The 12,742-nt window shown below is 42.0% G+C and overlaps 1 protein-coding gene across 1 annotated transcript in view; it reads left to right on the forward strand.

Moving 5' to 3' along the window:
* opcml (opioid binding protein/cell adhesion molecule-like) overlaps window positions 1-12,742 on the forward strand; it is a 163,756-nt gene that overhangs the window by 68,572 nt on the left and 82,442 nt on the right. Inside the window, exon 2 of the mRNA XM_037467560.2 lies at window positions 4,330-4,565. Coding sequence (XP_037323457.2) covers window positions 4,330-4,565 — 236 coding nt within the window. The remainder of the gene's footprint in view (window positions 1-4,329; window positions 4,566-12,742) is intronic.

A 12,742-nucleotide genomic window follows, 5' to 3' on the forward strand; every position in this document is an offset into this window, starting at 1 on the left:
TAGAAAACACACCGTGAACGCGTCTTAATAAGTAGCGGAAAAAATACCCAATCTGGCAACACCAGCCTCCAGTGTCGCACCGCCGCTTGCGTCATCAAAAAAAAAGAAATGCACGGAGGCGACGGCTGCGTGTAGCAAAGAGGCGGCGTATAATAATTTAAAAGAGTTTTATGAAGTTACTGACAAGATCGGTGAGGATGGGAGGAATCTGACCTTTCTTTGAAAACATTTGCACCTTAATGATAACTGTCGTGTTTTATTCCTTATTTAAAAAAGACCATTCAAGCTATGGAATGCTGTTTTATTCAAAATTAAATAAATGAATAAATACATAAATAAATGAAATATGCATTTGAAGTACATCGTGAAATAAATAAATGAGGCAATAAATACATAAATATGAAATACATTTAATCATTTCTTGGTACTTTTATTTCATAATGGCACTTTATTTCATAATGGCACTTTATTTAATTTCACGTTATTATATGCAAATCAGGGGGCGTGGCTATCTCTCACATTCAGAACAGACAACAAAGCCGTGACTGACAATCACAGGGGATGAAAGGACAAGGCATAAAGTGACGACAACCCAGGGACACAAGAGGCAGGAAACTACAAAATAAAACAGGAGTTAAGCCCAAACCGTGACAGAATGATAAGTACTGATTTGTAAGCATAATCTACACAGGTGGTAAACTAGCTATCTAACAGAGGATGTGTGACATAACTGACAGAGAGGAGGGAAAACAATTGCTTTACTAATTACCCCAAGTTGTCTGTTGAGAAGATAGAATGATATGCAAAATTGTTACATATCATAAATATATTTATAAATGTCCTGTTCTGATATTTAATCATAGATTGCCTATAGCTGACTCTGACAACTTTTCATCTAAGAAAATATATAGTCAAAGCCTTCTCTTCTTGGACTTTAAGAGACGGAAATATTGTGATGATATTCTTTGCAAGGACCACCTTTTCCGTAGCGCACATATGTCAAAATCACAGTCCGCGGGCCACATACGGCCTGCCGGGGTGTCCAGTGCGGCCTACCCCCGGAGTGCGGATTAGCAGCGCCACCCCACCCGTCAGCCATTTGCTGGTCGGACCGTCAGCGCGCACCGCCCCCACCCCCCGTCAGTGGCCCGCGTTCGGTCGAAGTGGGCAGTATCTGGCCCGAACCTGAAATGAGTTTGACACCCCTGTCGTAGCGGATGGATAACTAAAGAAACATAGAACAACCAGCGAACCTCTTTTAAAAAAAGGAAGTGAGAAGCTATTACAGTAACATTTTTAAATAGCATCTGCTGCAAAAAAGATGCACTGTATCAAGCATATTTTAACCTTTTCATACGCTCAATAAATGTATGATGTGCATTCTGTACATTCTAATAGTGGCAAGATCATATTTGTTTAACCACTCTTTTCATAAACTGCAAAATCTACAATCCGTGCCTCTCCACCAAGTCAAGAATGCAAACTTGGACCAGTTTCAGCCTCGTTTTTTCTCTGACAATGCCCTGAATTTCTGGAACTTTCTTTTCGAGGAGAGGTCTCCATCTATCTCCTACATCCAACCCCTTTGTAGGCCGAAAAGAGAATTAAGAGAGTGGAAGAAAGCCCATTTCGACTCATTTCCATTAGTTTCTTTGAAATAACATATGGTAAGAGGAAGAGCTGCAACGATTACGCGTTGACGATAGAAATCCGCGTCGGTGATTTTTCGTAATCGACGTTGTTGTATATTGCTATATATTTTTCATTCAGCATTGCAATGTAATACAATACAGGAAGTGCTGGAGGCGCTAGCGCTTCCATTGTCTACATGCACCAAGGAAAAGAAGTTTATCAAGTTGAAGTTTTGGCGAGCTGCAAAAGTCTGGTTTGGTTTGCTGATAAAATACTCCCAGACAGTACAACGCAGCACCTGCAGAACAGAGTTTTCATTTCACACCATCACCATGGCAACGTAGGAACAATTAAAACACAAGTGTGCTGGAGCGTCTTTTCCTTCTTAGGTAGGTTTAGTTAACTAAAGTCATTTCAGGTCGGACCAGACGCATCCCTCCTCCACCCCAGGCACCTCCGGTCTAACAACAGGCAGCATCGGCCACTACAACTTCCTGGCTTCACCACCACCAGTGTCTGGACTCTAGGGGGGGAATTCTGGAGGAGCATAACTGTATCTCCTCCCCCGATTATCCTGTTTGAGGATAGAGTCCAAATCGCCAAAGACTATAATTCTGTTTCATACGTAATAAAGGGGTCTATTTGCAGAACGATTCTCTCCTGATTGAAGTAACGTTTTCCCCTGACATAACAGGGGAGCGCCCTTACTCAACTTTAACCACAAACTCAATTTCTTAATATGAGCTGATGAAAGACATTGTTTTAGTAATATAACCTATATTGATCGATTTTTAAGCCACTTGGCAGGGTGTGGGAAAAGATCCTGTTCCTCACTCGCTCACACAGAGATTCCAAGTCTTTCATTCTTTTGGGTAAGATTCCCTTATATTAGTTTTATACTTTATAACAAACAACTGAATGTGCATCTGGTTCTCGCTGTGCGTCTCAGATAGCGGTAAAAACCGTGCAATCTCCCAGTCACCCTTACATTATTACCCGTGTCAATTACATTTGTGCCCCCTACATATGTAGACTCCCTCTCACACAAATACACACTGCCACCCATGGCCAGCCTGAGATTGGCTCCCAATACAGTGTTGTACACAAACATCCCGAATGGCTCCTACATAACCAATGCCAATAACTCACCACTATTGTTGGATTGTCCTCTTTTGAAACGTTCATCTTCAGCGGCAGCCAGCATAAAAAAAGGTGGTTTGACGGTTGTAACTTGAATCAATAGAAATCGCAGCTGACTGTACTAAGGAGGAAACACATATTATTATTTTAAATATTTTTTGTATATTTGTAGAGCAATAATATAATTTCACGTCCATTTCCAGATTACTTATTACACATTAAATATAAATAATTAAACTAATTTTAAAAAAATATTAAAAATATTATATTTTGCCACACTCAACAACAAACACACATGTATGGGCTGATCCATTGTCATACTACACATGTGCGTGTTAAAAGGGTACATAAACTACACAAAATGTGTTAACGTGCCCTTGACCCAGCAGATGTGTTGAAAATATGACACATTCCTTCTCATAGTGTAGTAATAGTAGTAGTAGTAGTAGTAAAAGTCATTTTATGTATTAATACCAATGAATATACTAGTATTAGTAGTGTTAGTAACGGTAGTAAGTATCAGTTCTAGTAGTACTACAAGTAGTACTCATAATATTAGTAGTAGTTGTAGTAGTATTTGAAAGAACAATACATATTTAAACAAAAGACCTTCATTCTGAGGCTCATTTGATGTGGGGAGATACGGTGGTTGAGGGGATGGATTAACTAGAGTAACTGCCTGTCTCCTGGAATCTCCTCCATGTTGTGGTGATTGTGCTGGGAGACACATCTAATCTCAGACTAATCTCCTTGCAACTGATCGTCTGGATGTGCCATTCTTTACATTACATTACATGTCATTTAGCTGACGCTTTTATCCAAAGCGACTTTCAATAAATGCATTTCCACATAGAGATACAAACTCAGAAGAACAAGTAACAAGAAAGTACAATTTTCATCAAATAAGCAGTTTCAAAACATGTTATAGAAAAGTGCCATTATAAGTACAATTTAAGCGCTACCATTTGTCAGTGCTACGGTTTCTTAGTGTTTTAGTCAAGGTAGAGTCTAAAGAGGTGTGTCTTGAGTTTTCGACGGAAGATGTAGAGGCTCTCTGCAGTCCTGATGTCATCAGAGAGCTCATTCCACCATCTGAGGAGTTGGACAATCTGTGCAGGCCTTGACATGTCCAGTATAATACCCTCAATGTACTCATGGAAATATTTGGAAGCTGGACTTGATGTCATCCTAACCAGATCTAGCATATTCTTTTGGCCCTGGATAGTCATACTTATTATGTTTTCAACTCTTGCTCTGCCTCCTCAGTCGCCTACTCATTGTGTTCACAAAGAGGGAAAGTGCAGACTTTGTGATGTGAAACATTATTTAGTGTAGAAGATGTGGTTCGGGTGAGCAAATTAGCGGGGATAAAGATGGGATCCCATAACAAAGACTTAATTATTTTGTTTAAAATGTTTACAATTGTAGACATAGGGATGTGAACAGGTGTCACACAGATATGTATCGGTGGGTGGGGTTATTTTTGTGGATGTGTGGGTCAGCTGAAATTCTGAATTTGTAACCTCTTTTTTCATTCTTTGTCTTTCCTCCAACTAGATGCAACGTGGATAGCAAAGTATCGCGAGTGGCGTGGCTGAATCGCTCCACCATCCTCTTTGCAGGGAAAGAGAAGTGGTCTCTGGACCCCCGCGTTGTCCTGATGGAAAACACAGCAGTCACAGAGTACAGTATCAAGATCCAAAATGTTGACGTCCACGACGAAGGGCCGTACGCCTGCTCCATCCTCACAAACAAAAAACCTGAGTCCACAAAAGTTCATCTCATTGTTCAAGGTAAGATAAAAATTCTAATGAAGATCAGAGATGAAACAGTATTGTTTTTTTTGCTGTGGATATTCAATTTATAGATAGCTCATTTAAAATGATCACCTTACAGTGATATTAAACATATTGCAATATACTGGAACTGTACTGTACTGTAATATATTCAATTTCTATTTGAACAGTTTTTCCAAAAAATGTTATTGTGCTGATCTGACTTTAGCCATTTCTAATGCAGCAAAGTGGGATTCTTAACCAAGTAAACACACCAATAAAATCCTGATAATGATAATAATGATTTAAAAAAAAATAGACCAGGTAGAATCAGAAATATTTACAGCTTCAATTTCACCATTTTTTTAAGACTTGTTCAGCAGCTGAGAGTTTGAAAAACGTGTGAGGCACCTTCATATTAGTTTTAATTGTACTTTATTAGATCATTGGCCCCAGATATGTCTATCTTACATTATTCAATATTTTCATTGTTTGAATTAATTTTATTTGCCTGGGAACATCCCAGACTGGTATGACGTTTGTGATGTGAAGTTGAATTGAGAGGCAGTGGCAGCTTTACCTCCCCTTGAAATTTTCTTCTGGTTGGATTATAATAGTTTATTAACTCGCATCCTCAATCTCTCACTAGATTTGCTTTTGTTTTATCTTCGCACTGGCCGTCTTCTCCATCAGAGATTCTGCTGGAATCATTGTTCATCGTCTTCATCTCTCTCTGCAGGCTGCTAATACCCCCCCTTTGTAGAAGCAGGTTCATTATGACACATTTTGCTAGTGACATAAGCCTCAGAGTCTTTTAAATGTCTTGCTTTCAATACTTACAATTAAATTAGTGTCTAAAATAAATACAGAGTACACATACAATAAATCAATTTCCAATATTTCTAATTACTTTTAATCGTGAATAATCGCAGAAGTAAACAATGTTGACCCCAGAAACTAAACTTCCGCTGGCTGCGGTCGGTTAGTCATCTTCCACCGCTTATCCGCGGTCAGGTCGCGGGGGAAACAGCTCCAGCAGGGGACCCCAAACTTCCCTTTCGCGGGCCACATCTACCAGCTCTGACTGGGGGATAGGCCAGTGCAGACGTGCCTGGAACACCTCCCAAGGGAGGCATCCAGGGGGCATCCTTACTAGATGCCCAAACCACCTCAACTCGCTTCTTTCAACGCAAAGGAGCAGCATCTCTATTCCGAGCTCCTCGAGAATGGCTGAGCTGCTCACCCTATCTCTAAGGGAGATGCCAGCCACTCTCGTGATTTTTTTGGCCGCTTGTACCCGTAACCTTTCGGTCATGACCATAGGTGAGGGTAGGAATGAAGATTGACCGGTAGATCGAGAGCTTTGCCTTTTGGCTCAGCTCTCTTTTCGTCACAACGGTGCGGTAAAGCGAGTGCAATACCGCCCCCGCTGCTCCGATTCTCCGGCCAAGCTCACACTCCATCTTTCCCTTACTCGTGAACAAGAACATGAGGTATTTGAACTTCTTTACTTGGGGTAAGGACACAGGCAATCCTTCAGTTTCCTGCTGAGAACCATGGCCTCATATTTGGAGTTTCTAATCCTCATCCCAACCACTTCACACTCAGCTGCAAACCGCTCCAGTGAGAGTTGGCGACTGCAGACCGAGGATGCCATCAGGACCACATCGTCTGCAAAAAGCGGCGATGAAATCCGCAGCCCCCCGAACTGTAGACCCTCCTCCTCCCCCCGACTACGCCTCGATATCCTGTCCATGAAAACCACAAACAAGATTGGTGATAAGGCGCAGCCCTGGCGAAGGCCAACCCCCCCCCCTGAAACGACTCAGACTTACTGCCGAGCACCCGAAGCTCTCGCTTTGGGCGTACAGGGATTGGATGGACCCAACTAAGGACCCCCTCACCCCGTACTCCCGCAGCACCTCTCACATTTTCTCCCAGGGGACCCGGTCATACGCCTTCTCCAAATCCACAAAACACATGTAGACTGGATGAGCATACTCCCAGGCCCCCTCCAAGATTCGTGAAAGAGTAAAGAGCTGGTCTGTCGTTCCACGACCAGGACGAAAACTGCATTGTTCAATCCTTGTTTCGACTATCGGGCGAACCCTTCTTTCCAGCACCTTGGAGTAGACTTTACCAGGGAGGCTGAGTAGTGTGATACCCCTGTAATTGGCACACACTCTCCTGTCCCCCTTTTTGAAGAGAGGTACCACCACCCCGGTCTGCCACTATATTGGCACTGTCCCAGACATCCACGCAATGTTGAAGAGGCGTGTCATCCAAGACAACCCCCCAACACCCATTGCTTTTTGCATCTCTGGACGAATCTCATGAATCCCCGGGGCTTTGACACTGCAGAGTTGTTTGACTAAACCAGGCAAATTGACGAAAATCCCTCCTCCGCCTCTACCAAAGAGGGCGTAGTAGTTGGATTCAAGAGTTCCTCAGTGTTCCTTCCACCGCCCGATAACCTCCTCAGTCGCGGTCAACAGGGTCCCATCTTTACTATACACAGCTTAATTGGTTCCCCGTTTCCCCCTTCTGAGGTGCCGGATGGTCTTCCAGAAGCACTTTGGTGCCGACCGAAAGGTATCCATCACAGCAGAGGCTGCTGCCCATCAAGCCTGTCGGTACACTGCAACTGCCTCCGGAGTCCCACCGTATATCATAACCCGGATGGCCTCCTTCTTTTGTCGGACTGCTTCCCTGACCACCGGTGTCCACTACGGGGTTCGAGGTTTAGCCCCCCTTGGTGCACCTAAGACCTTGAGGCCACAACTCACTGCCGCACCTTCAGCTTCAGTTTAATGTCCCCTACCTCCACAGAAATGTGAGCGAAGCTCTGCCAGAGGTGCGAGTTGAAAATCTTTTGGACTGGAGCCTAATGTTCCCAGTTAACCCCGCACTTGACTAGTGAGCAATCCAACTCAATTTTATGTTGTATAGCCCAAAATAAGTAATTACAAATTAGTAATTTATAGTCTGTACACATGCGACATCGGCACAGGAAAAACTCCCCCCAAAAATCTAGGGTGTACCCCATCTCTCGCACGATGTTGGCTGTGAAAACACTGAGTTCATGAAGGTTATACTAAATTTAATAGTAAATTAAAGCTGCGAGCAGCGTTAAATGGGCCTTCGCCTCTTCTTGCATGTTGGGGGGCAGCGGTCAGCCGGACACGCGGGTCAAAAAGAGGAGAAAAAAAGTGCCTCAAACAGGAATCAATTCCAGGTCTACAGATTCCTAAGCATTGAGCCAACCATCATTGATCAAAATGTCACTGAAAAAAGTTGGATCACACCTATTCAGTCTATGCAAGATTGGCCTCCATGAGCCTTTTCATATGTGGCATGACAAGCTCTTTACCCAGTTTCTTAATGAATAACCACCATGCATTGTTAGCACTCCTTGCAGAGAAGGATTGCATTGATCAAAAAAAAATCAAGGTACACACTTGACACCTTGGGAAAGAATTATTTACAACAGTTGGATGAAATATCAAGCCCAATTGAAATGTGGAAGCATTGAAATCATAAGTGACAACGTCTTTCACTTTATTGCGGGAGCCAAGTTTAGTAAAGAATGGAGCATATTTAGTATCTCAAAAGCACGTTTGTTTCTTTTATTGGCTGGACACATGGTTAAAAAGAGAAGAAAAAAAAATCTATGCCTCCAACCGGATTTGAACCAAGGTCTACAGCTTGGAAGGCCTGTAGCTGCCCTCTAAGCCATCAACTCTCTCTATCAATGCAATTGTGCAATCAAAGCATCACTGAAATAGGTTGGATCCCCTCCATTCCATCAGAGCAGAGAGTGCGATCTGCGGGGACTATTTATTTGCAGTTATTTAGCTATTCGTTCTTAAATGCTATTTTTCAATTCTTTAGGTTGATATAATATTAAGACTAAAAGTTTTCATAGTCAATTTAATTTAAACATTTTCCATCAATATAGTTCATAATATATGTGAAGTGCAAAAATAGAGGGAATATTCAGACTAAAAAAATTATAACTGACCCCAGAGAGTTTTTTAAGTCTCCCTGTAATACATTTGTTCAAAATTCACCATACTTGTAGGTCAAACAGGGTGCCGGCGCTGCTTTTTTGAAAACTGCCAGGGGGTACTATGGAGGTCATTTTCCACTTTTGATCGAAAACTCCACATCAGGTCTGTAAAGGTCATCACTTAGGACACTCACAGAGCTTTCCAAGAGTTTTTGAGTTTGCCAAGGCTCAAAAGATGTCCTTGAACTTTCATGCGAAGATGGTGTCGTCACGGCAACAAGGTTTATCAAAAACTCCCAATTCACAGTGTCCTATCATCACAGTCTTAAGGCTTATATTCCCAGATTTGAAGTGGATTGGATTAAAGGGCTAGGAGATGGACAGCTAACTGTAGAAATTTGCATTGACCTAAGCCAATAGGTGGCGCTAAAACTTTTCGAAAATCACTGCATGGCAATACTTATAGGCCTACACAAGCATCATGGATAAAAGCTTCTAGTCAGAAATATCAATGTTCCTTGGAGTTTTACATTTTGAAAAAAATCGTCAAATATTGTCCAAACTGAACGCAAGATCACGCCCATGTAGTTTTATGAAAACTCTTGATTTTAATAACTTTTGACCCCACGATTGTCAGGATCAACTTGCCTGATTTCGAAATCAATCGGATTTAAACTCTTGGAGGAGTTTGTTCGTTTGTAAATCCTAAAAATGAAGAAAAGTGCAAAAAATACAGAGAATCACTATAGCGCCCCCTAATGTTCGAATATTCTGGGAAAATTTGGGGATTTTCTAGGACTCAATGTGAACAGGTCCTATATATTTGTTGATGACAGGCCTTATACATTTGAAGTTATAGGTCTTTTTTTGCCAAAAGTTGGCAAAAATATCCCCAGAGGGAGCACCAAGAATATAAGTTTGCGCACTTCTGAAGCGCATGCAAAAATGAAAAGCCTCAAAAGTGAGATTCAAGAATAATAAGAATTCTTTGAAGCACAATAGGGTTTTGCCCGACTTTCGCCCTAATAAGATAATATTTAGTTTGTTTGATAAAAGAAGAAGGTATAGAGCTGTTCTATAGGAAATGTGGGGTGCCCCCCAATATAATAGTAGGGTAAAGTCTAAAAATATATATACAGTACCATTAAATTAACATTTTCCCCTTTCCTGGTTTCATACCTTTTGCATATTTTTCACAATTAAATGTTTAAGATCATGACATTTTTATATTGTACAAAGAAAAAACAATTAAATGGAAAATGCAGTACCTGATATGCGTCTCATTCAAATTCCACCTTCTGAGAAAATGGCGCTGTCCAACGATTGCCTGGAGTGTTCCATGAGCACCGATCCATCTTGTGCTAAAATCAGTGTTGAGCTTGTAGCTCGGGATGTGTAGTATTGTCTGTTGTATCAACATGCTTTTATTGTTGCAGATTCAAAGTAATATTGATTTACTCTTTTTTCTCCAAATAGGAATGCAGGAAGATTGCTGTTTTTTTCGGTTAAGCGGATTATTGTAGCATTCCTAGATTATTTATTTTCATTCAACAATTCTTGCAAATCACAGGTGTCAATTCCATGGTCTTCTCCCATTCTTCCCTTTTGGATATCAGATATCTTTCTCTGATCACTCATTCTTTGTTTCTATGAACTTCTTGCTAACCCTGCTGACTTTGCACACACAAAAACTAAACACCATGACTAAACTTGGCCACAATGTCCTGGCTTAGTTTCATTGTACATCCACTGTCGGCATTGAGACGTTCTTGATTAAATGAATTTCCTTCATTGCGAGTTTCCACAGAAAATTACCACAAGCAATATGAGCCTGTGTAAGAATTACATGTAGGATAGTATTCTAAGAAGTAGCTGTATGGGTTACCTAATGTAGAACCACAAAGAGCATACTCCAAGGAAAGACTTTCTTTGAGGAAATTCAGATTTCCGTTTGACATTGAGAACTGGCACATTTTATAAAAAATAATTGATCTTCACAAAAAGAAATGTTCAACTTAATGATATTCTCTTTCATGCAGTCATAATTAACATTAAGTATTTCACTGTATAATTCATGATGATATCTCATTAACTCTTAATTGATACTGAGAAGCATCAGACCATGGTTTTAATCAAATAACAGATCGCAGAGACACGTCTCCTTATGTACTTTCCCATGGATTTATATCCTTCCCTTTTTACTGACCTTGAATTACCCAACCATCTGGATGCTGCAAGCTCACACTTAAAACTAAAGAGCAGCCACACGATCCATAGACTGGGCAAAGCTGGGCACTGATACGCAACCGTGGTGATGGTCCACAGGAGGGTTGCACCTCATAGTATTGGTCAGTGGTACAGTGGTGTCATCCTGAGATCAGTCCTATTTCATCTTCTCACTACGCAGCTAAGCTAAAACAAGCTATTTCTCTAATATTGGGACATATTTCGGCTTATCACACGTTACCTTGTGACCATTAGTCGGAGCTGCGGACCCACCGCCCTCTTAGGCTGCGAAAAGCTGCCCCTCTAAGAGGAAACGGCGTGCTTAGTCGTGGTTCTATCGAGGACCACCTGAAGCGTAAACGTTACATCGAGACTGATCGTGTACATTGTTTATAAACATGTCTGTATATGTGCACACACATACCAGCGGACAGACATTTCTGTCTCTGAATAGTTGCGTTTACAACTCTCCTTTGCACTTGGTATCGCTCGCGGCAGAGGCTGAACAAGACTGATCTTGGTAAGTAAGTAAATACAGTAAATACAGTACATACATTCCAATAATTAATAGATATAATACATAGACAATGAAAAATATTTCACTTTTCTTCTGGGTTTTAGGGATGTTCTGTCTGATATATAGACGGCATAAACAGGTAACTGCCCGGTCATTTATAGATTCTCCCTGCCAGTCCTACAGAAAGGACAGACTTGCTAGACACATTGTGTCTGAGCATCACAAACTGGCCTGTCGTTACCAGTCAAGTTTGAGAGCAGGTAGTTCTATCATGATTTGATAACAACAGGCACGTTTTCAGCCAAACCATCTGCCCGACTCAGGTCGGCGGCGTCCTCCTCCTGACTGAGTGTGGTGCTAGTTGACTGGATCACTCTTCTGATGGGACCTTACGCCTAAGACATTGTGTCAGTGGAGATCTAGCAGTGGTCATGGTTAACCCTATGTCCTCTCTTGGGCTAACACAGTGGAAAGCTTGGACTGAGACTGCGACTATCACGATTAGTGGAGTGTCCTCGCTCAAGCTAACTCGCAGAGATGCTTAGTGGACTAAATCAACATTGAAAGGTGTCCACTGAGGCTTTTTACACCGTGCAACTGTCGGTTGGCAATGTATCCTTGCTCAAAGTATGACACAATTAGCTTCACGACTGTCCTAGTGACGAGAGTCTTCCCGCTTCCCTCTCACTGTAAGGACCAGTTATCTGGCCGGTTTCCACAGTGGCAGAGCTGCTCTCGCTCAAGCTAACGGGTGGGACATTAATATCTCTAGCAGTGCAACCAAGCTCAGCCATTGAGAATAGAGCGACACTCTACCAGGAGTGTCTTAATATCATGGGCAGTCCTGAGAGGTGTGCTGCGGCCTGCGACAGGGTAAACAGATGGGCTCGTGCTGGCTAGCAATGTGGCAGCCAGACTGACAGCTGTGGCCCGAACCTGGAAGTACTGGGGCTAAATTTTCTTCTAAGTTAAGTTGAAAGCTTGCATGAGTGTTCAAAAGTTTTTCACCGGTCAATACAACCAGAGAGCACAGTGCGAGAACAGTGCACACTGTAGTCACAAAAACAAAAATCTGCTGTCTATGTCCCTTAGAAAAACCGACAGACAACCAATTTCTCCCAACATGTCTCAGTCTGAATAAGCCTGATTCTGTAATGCCAGATCTAGCCCAGGTTTGACAACCATTAAAGGGCCAGAACCTGTTTAACTGCTGGTTGCCAATAAATCCTTCTGCCATGTCTCAACATAGAGTAAGCCCGATTCTATGAAGCCATATTGGGCCCATATTCTGCAGCCATCAACGGGCCAGATCCCGTTTCAGTGCTCATTGCCGATAAACCCAGCGGCCATGTCTCAACCAGAATAGGCCTGTTTGTATAATTCCAGATATGGCCCAGGTTCTGCAGCCATAGACAGGCCAGAACCTGTTTCAGTGCTTGGTTG

This window comes from Pungitius pungitius, chromosome 16 (genome assembly GCF_949316345.1).
Source record: "Pungitius pungitius chromosome 16, fPunPun2.1, whole genome shotgun sequence".
In the NCBI taxonomy this organism is placed as follows: Eukaryota; Metazoa; Chordata; class Actinopteri; order Perciformes; family Gasterosteidae; genus Pungitius; species Pungitius pungitius.